Raw genomic sequence first — 12,555 nt, forward strand, 5'->3', positions numbered from 1 at the left:
AAAATAATGGAGATAAAAGAAAACTTGGCAAAAACATGAACCCAGATTTTGAACATTAAATCTTATTCAATTTTAATAATCTCAAGTCCAAGGGCCGCAATTTCAGCAAAATTCGCATCATAAAACTAGATTTTTTGAGTGAAAACCATTGTTCTATTCATAGTAACAGTGGCTATGACCCAAATTTCCCCCAATGTAATCCCATATAACTTAAGGCATGCATTTTAGTATAAAACCTCCATCTTAACTCAAGTAATTAAGCAGAAACTTCAATGCATCATGTAATCTAGCTGGTTATCAAACTGGGCAGAGATAGTATGCCCAAAAAACAGCATCACCAAGTTTCAAGATGAACAGATTAAAAAACTATTTGAAATATTGAGCGGACATTGTTCCCCTGGACGCCGCCCTCTGGCCAGCCCATCTGCCAAAGGTGTTCTCATAAAATGCCCCATTTTTCAAAGGTTGTATAAACAAGAGCTGTCACCATAGGATGATACATGCCCCCTATAAACGCTTTGATAGAAGTTATTAGCATTTTTCGAAACCTAAACGCAGATTTAGAAACCTAAACGCGGACCCCAAGTTTAAGGTCAAGGTCACATGGGTCAAATTTTTTGTGCGTATGGAAAGGCCTTGTCCATTTACACATGCATAACAAATATGAAGGTTAAATCTGAAGAGACATAGAACTTAAGAGCATTTTTGGAAACCTAAACACAGATTTTGAAACCTAAACGCAGACCCTAAGTTCAAGGTCAAGGTCACAGGCGTCAATTTTTTTGTGCGTATGGAAAGGCCTTGTCCATTTACACATGCATACCAAATATGAAGGTTATATCTGAAGGACATAGAAGTTATGAGCATCTTTCGAAACCTAAACGCAGATTTCGCAACCTAAACGCGGACCCTAAGTTCAAGGTCAAGGTCACAGGGGTCAAATTTTTTGTGCATATGGAAAGGCCTTGTCCATTTACACATACATACCAAATATTAAGGTTATATCTGAAGGGACATAGAAGTTAAGAGTATTTTCCGAAACCTAAACACAGATTTTGGAAACCTAAACTCGGACCCTAAGTTCAAGGTCAAGGTCACAGGGGTCAAAATTTGTGTGCGTATGGAAAGGCCTTGTCCATATACACGTACATGCCAAATATGAAATTGCTATCTGAAGCGACATAGAAGTTATGAGCATTTTTCAAAACCTAAACGCAAAGTGTGACGAAAAGACGAACGGACAGTCTGATCACTATATGCCCTTCTTCGGGGGCATAAAACACTTTATCACCAAGTTTCAAGATGAATCTATTAAAAAACTATTAGAAAAATTGATCGGACATTGTTCCCCTGAACGCCCCACTCCTTCCAGCCCATCTGCCAAAAGTTGTTCTCAGAAAATGCCCCATTTTTCAAAAGGGTGTATAAAAAGATATTAACCCTTTCCAACTCAGAAGCAAAATCAAAATGGCTATGTGCATTATCATAAAACCAGAACAGCCTGCAAGTAACTCGAAGTCTGTTCAGGTTTTATGCTGTTTGCTGCTCATCAGTATCTAAGGATTGAAAATGAAGCCTTTAAAATATGAATCTAGTAAGAAAAGGTATTTCATGAGATTTAACTTTCTGAGGGACTACACATGCGTCAAAATACGTATCTGAGAGATGAAAGATTAAACAGTTTTTTTTCTATTTTCTAGGGCACATTTAACATTTATGTTTATGTACATAAATGTTCATAACTTACCACATGTACACACTCCCTTGCATAGATCGGTTCCCCCCTTATGTAGCCCACTGGTATTGCAGTGTCCGGGTAGATAGCCTCAAACTTCAACAGGTGTCGTTGCAGAATATATCTGCAATCAAATGAAGGGCAATATGTTAAATTACTTCTGAAATATTGTGATAAAAATTTAGAGATATAAGTGGTGTCGTCCCACAAAGTTTTTGCAATACTGTGTACCACTTTTTCAATTTTTCTTATAGGGCAAAGCTACAATCATGACTGGAAAGAGATACAAATAATGTATACCAACTTCAATTATTATATCTTAAGACCTTTCAAGTGTTTTCTCTGTTTTTTCACACAGATAACAGAGGGACAAACAGAGGAAGAGACTAACACGGAGACACATGGCAAAGCTTTACTTCCATGAGTATAACAAGCTTCAGGAAAGTATTTTTTGTTCTTCGTAAGACATTATAATATTAAGTTTAGTTTCATTTTGTTAGTGACCAAACCATTAACCGTTGGTGAAAAACGAAATGTTGTGCTTATTCCCCAAAGTACACAGAGTTTCATCACTATACTTTAAGAAATCACACAATTCCCAAATAGAATGGATGGTTCCCCACATACAATGGATGGTTCCTTACATACAATGGATGGTTCCCTACATACAGTTGAGGGTTCTCCACCTAAAATGGATGGTTCTCCACATAAAATGGAAGGTTTCCCGCATACGCAAACAATGGATGGTTTCCCACATACAATGGGGTTACTCACATACAATGAGTGGTTCCTCACATACAATGGATGGTACCCTCATACAAAAGGTTTTCCACATCCAATGTTTGGTTCCCCACATGCAATTGATGGTTCCCAACATACAATTGATGGTTCCTCAGATACAATGGATGGTTCTCCACATACTATGGATGGTTCTCTACATACAATGGATGGTCCCCAACATACAATGGTTGGTTCATCACATACAATGGATAGTTCCCCATATACTATGGATGGTTCCTCACACACAATAGATGATTCTCAACATACAATGAATGGTTCCCCACTTCAAATGGATGGTTCCCTACATACAAAGGATGGTCACCCACATACAATGGATAGTTCCATGGATTTTTTTCTTTCTTAGAAAACTGCTGTTTTTCAGAAATACAAGAAGTTTGCAACTCAAATTTTAACAGTTTAAGTAAGTTCACGACTCTAATTTACACCATTAAAAAAAGTTTGGGACACATTTTTTTCACAATTTTAGCAGTTTCCCACATTTCACAAAATCTGGGGGCCAAGGCTGCTTCATAAAGACTGAAAAAAGCCCTAGTTTCACCACATACAATGGGTGGTTCTTCAAAGCCCCAACGCTGGTAGGCAGTGGCTGCTGCTGAAGACTGGCCGCCATGTCACGGTCCTCTGCCTCGTCCGTCCGTCTGTCCGCACACGCGTACGGTCGCAGGGTCTCCTCCCACCAGCCAGGGTCTGTACGGAGCTTCCTGGTCTCTGTCAGCCACTGACCAGCGTAACGTGCAGTGATGTCCTTGATGTGGCAAGCTGTGAAGGATTTATTGTGAGTGTTGAAAAGAAATGAAACAACAGGGCCATGATGGCCCTTAAGCCTCATCTGAGTTTAAGGTATATTAATTTTTAAAGAGTTGATCTGGATATCTATATTTTACTCCTTCCTGACCTAGCTTCAATTTTAGCATTGATTTTGTCAAGGTAATATTCTGACAAATTTTCATCAAGATTTAGTCATAACGATTGCTGTTAAAGTGGTAACGAGGTTTTTCTAACATTTGACCTGGTGAAATAGTTTTTAGGCGCAAGTAACTAGGCCTATATATTATCAAGACAAACATTCTTACAAAGTTTGATTAAGATTGAGTCTAACATCTGGCTTCTACTTACAGAGTAGTAACAAAGTTTCTTAAAAATGAAACTGCTGACCTTGTATTTAAACACATGTGACCTAGATTCATATTTGGCGTAGATAATGTCAAGATAAACATTCTTACTGGTCACCATAATGAAATGGATATGGTGTCCGCCTAGCGGCTGGGAGGTCAAGGGTTTAATCCCCACTTAGGGAGCTTACTTAAGATCTCCCCTAAAGGCACAAAGTACTTGTTCTAGGCCCAGAAAGAGGACTCAAGAGCGTTTCAAATAAGAAGTAAGTACTTTCACTGCAATCAAGCTAAAATAATTAGGTTTAAACTAAACTAAACTAAACTAAACATAACTAAACTAAGTTTTATTAATATTAGTCATAAATGTGGCCTCTAAAGTGATGACAAGATTTTTCTAAGCTTTGACATCGAGACCTAGAATTTAATGACTATGTTTCAAAGTTAGTCTTGATATAGACAAGATAAACAATTCTGAGTAAACTTCTTCACAATGCCAGACATAGGGTGGTCAAAGAGAACACATTCTGTGTTTCACTGTAGCTTACCTTGTGTGATACCTATCACATAGCAGAGTGGCTTTGTAGCTTTGTTCTCCAACTCATACGGCTTCCTCACCGTCAGGTCCTCACCATCAATGCCTGAGGTGAAACATCAAAGCACTGAGGGCAATAAAAGACTGGTGTTCAGAAAATAAATAAAACAAACATATACAACTTCACAAATATTCTATCAACAAAAAAATTGTTTGATTTCAGAAATGTTGTTTTAATAATGAAGGATAATCAAAATGTACCCTTTTAAGTTTTAATGCAAATTGGAGGTTTGAAACAAAATTGACTAAGTCCCAAACAAAGCTTTATCAGCAATTTTTAAAGGCAAATTAACGAGGAAAGTGTAGATCACACTGAATGAAAAGCATAGACTGCACAAACTAATCTGAGACGACACTTGACACACGTGCATTAAGGCCTATTTTCCTGCAACTTGGCTCAATTAATGATTTCATGACCAGGTTTTGACATCTGACCAACCAACCAACTTTTATTTTCAAAGAAATACACCCATCACTTCTTCAAATGGGGTCATAAATTTGATATATTGCACAGTTAAAAACATGGATTCGGCTTACATATCCACTTCTTTTCTTTGTCCAGGAAAACTTCTATCCAATGGTCAGAGCCTGAAAAAATAGAATAGTTATATCATCGAAACACTTATATGAATTATCTGTCTAACTGCGATTAATACTGTATGAACAGGGTACAACAATTGTTCTAGCAAGGGAAGGCCCTTAAAATGTTTAGAATAAAGTTCTACCAATCAATTATTGCTCACCAAATCAATCAAATAAAAGAACAAACAAGAGATGTGTTTGTCAGAAACACAATGCCCCCTATGGCGCCGCTTTGAAATCAAATTTCAATATATCATTTGGCAGGTTTATAAATTATCTCCCTTTTAAAGCTTATTACTTCCCTTGGATTGTATTTTTTAACTTTTGACCATGAAGGATGACCTTGACCTTCAAATTTCACCACTCAAAATGTGCAGCTTTGTAACATACACATGCATGCCAAATATCAAGTTGCTATCTTCAATATTGCAAAAGTTATGGGCAATGTTAAAGTTTTTGGACGGACGGACAGACTGACGGACAGTTCAACTGCTATATGTTACCCTACTGGGGGCATAAAAATACATGCATGTGAATAATACATTACAAGGCATACAGGTACAGATGAACTTGATTGTTGTTTACTTCATGCCAAAATAATAAATTTTCCCAGATTTAATTGTCAGCTTCGAGTTCTTAGCACTGACAAAATTTATTTAGAATTGTACATTTGAGATTCCATCATTGCTTCAACCATAAACACTCCTCAAAAGATTGTAGAATCATTGATTCAACCATAAACACTCATCAAAGGATTGAAGCATCATTTCTTCAACCATAAACACTCATCAAAGGATTGAAGCATCATTGCTTCAACCATAAACACTCATTAAAGGCTTGAAGCTTAATTGCTTCAACCATAAACACTCATTAAAGGATTGAAGCATCATTGGTTTAAACATAAACAATCAAAGGATTGAAGCATTATTGCTTCAACCATAAACACTAATCAACGGATTGAAGCATCATTGCTTCAAACATAAACACTCATCAAAAGATTGGAGCAACCATGCTTCAACCATAAGCACTCATCTAAGGATTGAAGCATCATTGCTTCAACCATAAGCACTCATCAAAAGATTGAAGCATCATTGCTTCAACCATAAGCAGTCATCAAAAGACTGAAGCATTATTGCTTCAACCATAAGCACTCATCAAAGGATTGAAGCATCATTGCTTCAACCATAAGCACTCATCAAAGAATTGAAGCATCATTGCTTCAACCATAAGCACTCATCAAAGGATTGAAGCATAATTGCTTGGACCATAAACACTCATTAAAGGATTGAAGCATAATTGCTTAAACCATAAGCACTCATCAAAGGATTGAAAAATCATTGCTTCAGCCATGAGCACTCATCAAAGGATTGAAGCATCATTGCTTCAACCATAAGCACTCATCAAAAGATTGAAGCATCATTGCTTCAACAATAAACACTCCTAATGATGGTATGTGCATTGTACGTACGCTCATTGTCCTCCAACTCATTGTCTGTAGACAATACACGTCTGTTTTTAGAAACAGGTGCTTTCCGCTTCAACTTTTTACTATTTTCTAGAATGCTGTCTTCTTCAAAGTCACTGTCTGCAGACCTGAGAAGAGATAAAATAAGAGCCACGCTCTGGGAAAAACTGTATTTAACCCTTTGCATGCTGGGAAATTTGTTGTCTGCTAAAATGTCGTATGCTGAATTTTTAAAATTAGCATTTTCTTCGATTTTTTTCAAAGAATACTATAAGAATAGCAAACAGTTTGGATCCTGATGAGACGCCACGTTCTGTGGCGTCTCATCTGGATCCAAACTGTTTGCAAAGGCCTTCAAAACTTGGTTCCAGCACTGAAAGAGTTAATGCTTGTGCGTCACGTGTTTGTCCCATATTAGCTTGTGCATTCAATACAGGCTAATTAGGGACGACACTTTCTGCTTTTATGATATTTTTGGTATAAAGGAAGTCGCTTCTAAATAAAAATTCTTTTAACCCTTTGCATGCTGGGTAATTTGTCTTCTGCTAAAATGTCGTCTGCTGAATTTCTAAAATTAGCATTTTTTTTCAAAGAATACTATCAGAATAGCAAACAGTTTGGATCCAGATGAGACGCCACATGCTGTGGCGTCTCATCTGGATCCAAACTGTTTGCAAAGGCCTTTAAAATTCGGCTCCAGCGCTTTAAGGGTTAAGGCGGAAAGTGTAATACACAAAAGCATCCACAAATTATAAATAGCTTAAAAAGATACACAAGATGCCCTGTTTGACAAGATTGTTTGTTATTATTTAATAAGGTGCACCATGATTATGTTTAATCTTTGACCTCTACGTGTTACTTTGACCTAAACCCAAACGACACAGGACTGGCTACCTACTTGCTCTCTTAAAATGAGGAACATTTGCGTTAAATCAAAACCACAAGATGAATGATGAAGTTGCAGTCTGGACAAGCTGTGTTATGCCCAGATTGGATGTTTGACCATTGTGTAACTTTGACCTTTGAGCTAGGGAAAATGGTCTTAGAAGGAAAAACAAACTCCACAGGGTCAACTAGTGTGGTAATTATTTTAGAATTGCATGATGATGAAGCAGCGCCTCGACCATCAGTACAATACTTTATAATAATTGTACCTTTAACGACTTATTGTGACCTTGACCTTTCATCTAGGATCTAACACGTCACACGACATCTCACCAAGGTGAACATAACTGGAAAGTCATTTTACAGCTGCATGATAAATGAAAAGTTACAGTTTGAAATTGACAACTTAATGTGACCTTGACCTTTGTAGTAAAAAGACGGTTGTTACACATGACATGCCGTCTCCTCAAGGTGGGCTTTTGTGTTCTGATGTTGTAAAATTGCATGATGACTACATTACAGTCCGCATAAGCTTTATAATTGCCAATTGACAACAGACATACGAGTCGCGTTCTGAGAAAACTGGGCATAATGCATGTGCATAAAGTGTCGTCCCAGATTAGCCTGTGCATTCCGCACAGGCTAATCAGGGACGACACTTTACGCTTTTATGGCATTTTTAGTTTCAAGGAAGTCCCTCCTTACCAAAAATCAAGTTTAGGCGGAAAGTGTCGTCCCTGATTAGCCTGTGCGTACTGCACAGGCTAATCTGGGATGACACTTTATGCACATGCATGAAGCCCAGTTTTCTCAAAACAAGGCTTATATAATCATGAACTCAACCTTTGTGGTAGGGAAATGAGTGTTTTGATCAATAACCGTCTCCTCATGGTAATATTTGTGGGAAGTTATTTTGCATGTATGCGCATACACTCGATCATAATGAAAGTAATATAGAGCTTTCCACAACAGGGTTGTCATATTCCAATCCCCCGTCAATAGGCTACAAACCTTTGCTCCAAGTGAGTTTGATATCCAAATACAAGACTAGATTTTCAGATCAGTTAGCCTTTTAATGTTCTCAAATTGTTTTGATGCATATATCATATTGTTTGTCACAGTACCCAATATTGTGTGTGGCTATGAGGTTAATATTTTCTATGAAACTCTTATTACATCAGAGAATGGGAAAAAAGCTTGATAATTGCAATTAACTTGGAGAAAAAACATGTCTGGTAAAACTGACTGTGAAAAAAATAAAACTGAAGGGGGACTTTAAAGTTAATAAGGGTGGCCTGAATTTGTCAGCCGGTAGCCCAGACTGCCCTGCAGGGAGGGTGCCTTTAACAAATTTTTACAACCTGCAAAAGTGCACTTGACAAAATAAAAATTAAATTAAATTGTAGCAAAATTTTGCCAAGAGAGGAACAGTTTCAACGACAAAGTTTATCATACATCTCTGATGAGGATGTCTCTGTCTTCTTCCTCCTTTTCTTTTTCTGGGCAGGCGGAGTTTTTTTACCATCAGCAGTTTTCTTCTTACTAGTGCTAGTCTCTGCAACTTTTTTCTTTGACTCTGTGGTAGCAGTGGACACTTTCTTTGCTGGTTTGGCCTAAACAAAAATTATTAATATGGATCCAAACAAAACGATTTCTTTATGAAAGATACTGATAACCGAGACAGAATAATTTTACCACGCCGTAACATCAGCATAATTTCACAACCTTTTCAGACTTAATCACTGAAGGTACTTGTAAGATGTATTTTAATTCAATGAAATTCTGACAGTTACAGCAATACTGATTATCAAATAATTTAAAGGAGCTATGATTGAATAATGCACTGGAACAAGAGCTTTGTCACAGACGAACAGAAGACCCTTCCTGGTTAACCCTTTACCACTTAAAATACTTTTTCAACCCTTTACCACTTAAGATACTTATTTAACACTTTACCACTTAGTTACTTATTTAACCCTTTACCACTTAGATACTTATTTAACCCTTTACCACTTAGATACTTATTTAACCCTTTACCACTTAGATACGTATTTTACCCTTTACCACTTAGATACGTATTTAACCCTTTACCCCTTAGATATGTATTTAACCCTTTACCACTTAGATACTTATTTAACCCTTTACCACTTAGATACGTATTTAACCCTTTACCACTTAGATAAGTATTTAACCCTTTACCACTTAGATACTTATTTAACCCTTTACCACTAAGATACTTATTTTACCCTTTACCACTTAGATACTTATTTAACCCTTCACCACTTAGATACGTATTTTACCCTTTACCACTTAGATACGTATTTAACCCTTTACCCCTTAGATATGTATTTAACCCTTTACCACTTTGATACAAATTTTACCCTTTACCACTTAGATACTTATTTAACCTTTTACCACTTAGATACATATTTTACCCTTTACCACTTAAGATACTTATTTAACCCTTTACCACTTAGATATATATTTAACCCTTTACCACTTAGATACTTATTTTTACACATGTGTAGTCCCTTAGAAATATTAAATTAAAGACCTGTTTTATGAGATTTAAGTTTTTAAGGCTTCATTTCCAACCCTGAGATACTGGTGAGCAGCAAAAAGCATAAAACCTGAACAGTCTGTGAGTTACTCGCAGGCTGTTCTGGTTTTATGCTGTTTGCACATAACCATTTTTACTTTGCTTCTGAGTGGGAAAGGGTTTAAGTTGTTGAGTACGAACAGAATAACTTAATGTTTCATTAACTAATTTAAGTACTTTTTATTTATGGCAGGATGCAGATCGTAGTTTTCAATTATTTCTGTTACCATAGTAACCTTTTTTTCTGGCTAAAAAAACACTGAAATAACATGCATGTTCAACATATGGCCCTGTATAATCAGTATCATCACCTAGCTTAAGTAAGTTTGAGTTGTCAAAGGATTCTGATTTTTTCCAATAATTTCTGTTACTGTAGAAACTACTTTTTTTTTACAAAAAGCCCTTGAAGTATCACGCTAATTCCCGTATGCCAAAGTTTCCCCCCAGACCAGATGAATTTTAGGCAAAGAGATTTTAAACTGTTTTGTTAATTCATTGTGAACACCATAACATGTTCTCCATCTTTACAGTTTAAACCTATTTATTTTAACTCAATTGCATCAAAAGCCTAAGCCTTATTTAAACGCTTTTAAGTCTGTTTCCTGGGTAGAACCAGTACTTGGTGTCTTTCCCTACCTTTGTGCTGGGATCCTTAAAGGTGAGGGGCTGCAGAGACATGACAAGCCTGGTGAGTAGACCAACCTCCCTCAGTAAGGCCACACATACCTGTAATGTGGGGGCACCAAATTAGATACGTATTTTGACGCATTTGTAGTCACTAAGAAAATTAAATTTAATTAAAGGCCTTTCTTACTAGTTCCAAGTTTACAAGGTTTCAGTTCCAACTTTTAGATACTGATGAGCAGCAAACAGTATAAAACCGGAACAGACTAGGAGTTACTCGCAGGCTGTTCTGGTTTTATGCTGTTTGCACATGGCCATTTTCACTCAGCTTCTAAGTGGGAAAGGGTTAAATAAAATAAAAATATATCACAATACATGTATGATATTTCATGAAAAAAAACACACACACAAAGAAATGAATATAAAGAAAAAAATGTAGTTTTAAGATTACATTGTAACAAGAGGGCCTGAAAGGCCCAAAGTCGCTCACCTGAGATTCAAAGGAACTGACCTGTTCTGTGCAGCCCAAGATGTCATTAGAACAAAATGTTCTTACCAACTTTCATGACTAGTGAACACCCTGGCAGCCACGTTTTTCAACAGACCAGAACCATTTTCATACACATCCAAGATATCATTTAAACAAATATACTGACAAAGTTTCATGAAGATTCATAAGTCCATATAAGGAAAAAAGCCCCACCCGCGGTCGGCAATGTTTTTCAAGCAACTGGGACCATTTTCGAACTTGTCCAAAATATCATTGGGACAAATCTTCTGACAAAGTTTCATGATGATCGTACAATAAATATGGCTTCTAGAGTGTTAAAAAGGTTTAACTATAGCTATATAAGGAAAAATGCCAAGCCCCCTTGGCGGCCATGTTTTTCCACCAACCGGAACCATTTTCGAACTCATCCAAGATATCATTGGGACAAATCATCTGACCAAGTTTCATGATGATCCGACAATAAATGTGGCCTCTAGAGTGTTAACAAGGTTTTACTAAAGCATGATATATAGCCATATTAGGAAAAATGCCCCGCTCCCTGGTAGCCATGTTTTTTAAGCAAACAAAACCATTTTCAAACTCATCCAAGATATCATTAGGACAAATCTTCTGACCAAGTTTCATGAAGATCGGAAAATAAATGTGGCCTCTAGAGTGTTAACAAGGTTTTACTATAGCCATATAAGGAATAATGCCCAGCCCCCTGGCGGCCATGTTTTTCAACCAACCAGCAACATTTTTGAAATCGTCCAATATATTATTGGGATGAATCTTCTGACCAAGTTTCATGAAGATCGAACAATAAATGTGGCCTCTAAAGTGTTAACAAGATTTTACTATAGCCATATAACTAAAAATGCCCCGCCCCTTGGCAGCCATGTTTTTTAAGCAAATGTAACCATTTTCGAACTCATACAATATACCATTGAGACCAATCTTCTGACCAAATTTCATGAAGATTGGACAATAAATGTGACCTCTAGAGTGTTCACAAGGTTTTACTATAGCCATATACATGTATAGCCATATAAGGAAAAATGCCCCGCCTCTTTGCAGCCATGTTTATCAAGCACACGTAACCATTTTCGAACTCATCCAAGATATCATTAAGACCAATCTTCTGGCCAAATTTCATGAAGATTGGACAATAAATGTGGCCTCTAGAGTGTTAACAAGGTTTTACAATAGCCATATAAGGAAAACTGCCCCGCGACCTGGCGGCCATGTTTTTTCACCGATCTGGACCATTTTCGAACTCGTCCGAGATATCAACGAAACCAATGTTTTGACCAAGTTTCATGATGATTGGGCAAAAATTGTGACTTCTAGAGTGTTCACAAGGTTTCTCTAAAGCCATACAAGGAATACTGCCCCGCCCCCTGGTGGCCACGTTTTTCAACAGACCGGAACCATTTTTTAACCCAACCAACATATCATTAAGGCAAACATTTTGACAAAGTAACATGAAGATTGGGCATCAAATGTGACTTCTACAGTGTTCACAAGGTTTTTCTTTTTTTTGACCTAGTGACCTAGTTTTTGACCCAGCATGACCCAGTTTCGAACTCAGTCGAGGTAATAATGGGACAAATGTTCTGACCAAATTTCATGAAGATCAGACAATAAATGTGGCCTCTAGAGTGTTC

The 12,555-nt window shown here is 37.1% G+C and overlaps 1 protein-coding gene across 3 annotated transcripts in view; it reads right to left on the reverse strand.

The window, feature by feature from the left end:
- Positions 1-12,555, reverse strand: part of LOC127881205 (DNA repair protein complementing XP-C cells homolog) — a 35,446-nt gene that overhangs the window by 10,230 nt on the left and 12,661 nt on the right. For all 3 annotated transcript variants that reach the window (XR_008049964.1, XM_052428916.1, XM_052428915.1), the window contains 7 exons: positions 10,411-10,500; positions 8,631-8,788; positions 6,294-6,418; positions 4,781-4,831; positions 4,197-4,289; positions 3,082-3,295; positions 1,748-1,859 (listed from right to left, as the gene is read on the reverse strand). Coding sequence is in view for 2 of the 3 variants with exons in the window: in XM_052428916.1 (XP_052284876.1) it covers positions 1,748-1,859; positions 3,082-3,295; positions 4,197-4,289; positions 4,781-4,831; positions 6,294-6,418; positions 8,631-8,788; positions 10,411-10,500 (843 nt within the window). In the remaining variant the exon portion in view is untranslated. The remainder of the gene's footprint in view (positions 1-1,747; positions 1,860-3,081; positions 3,296-4,196; positions 4,290-4,780; positions 4,832-6,293; positions 6,419-8,630; positions 8,789-10,410; positions 10,501-12,555) is intronic.

Source organism: Dreissena polymorpha, chromosome 5 (genome assembly GCF_020536995.1).
Source record: "Dreissena polymorpha isolate Duluth1 chromosome 5, UMN_Dpol_1.0, whole genome shotgun sequence".
NCBI lineage: Eukaryota > Metazoa > Mollusca > Bivalvia > Myida > Dreissenidae > Dreissena > Dreissena polymorpha.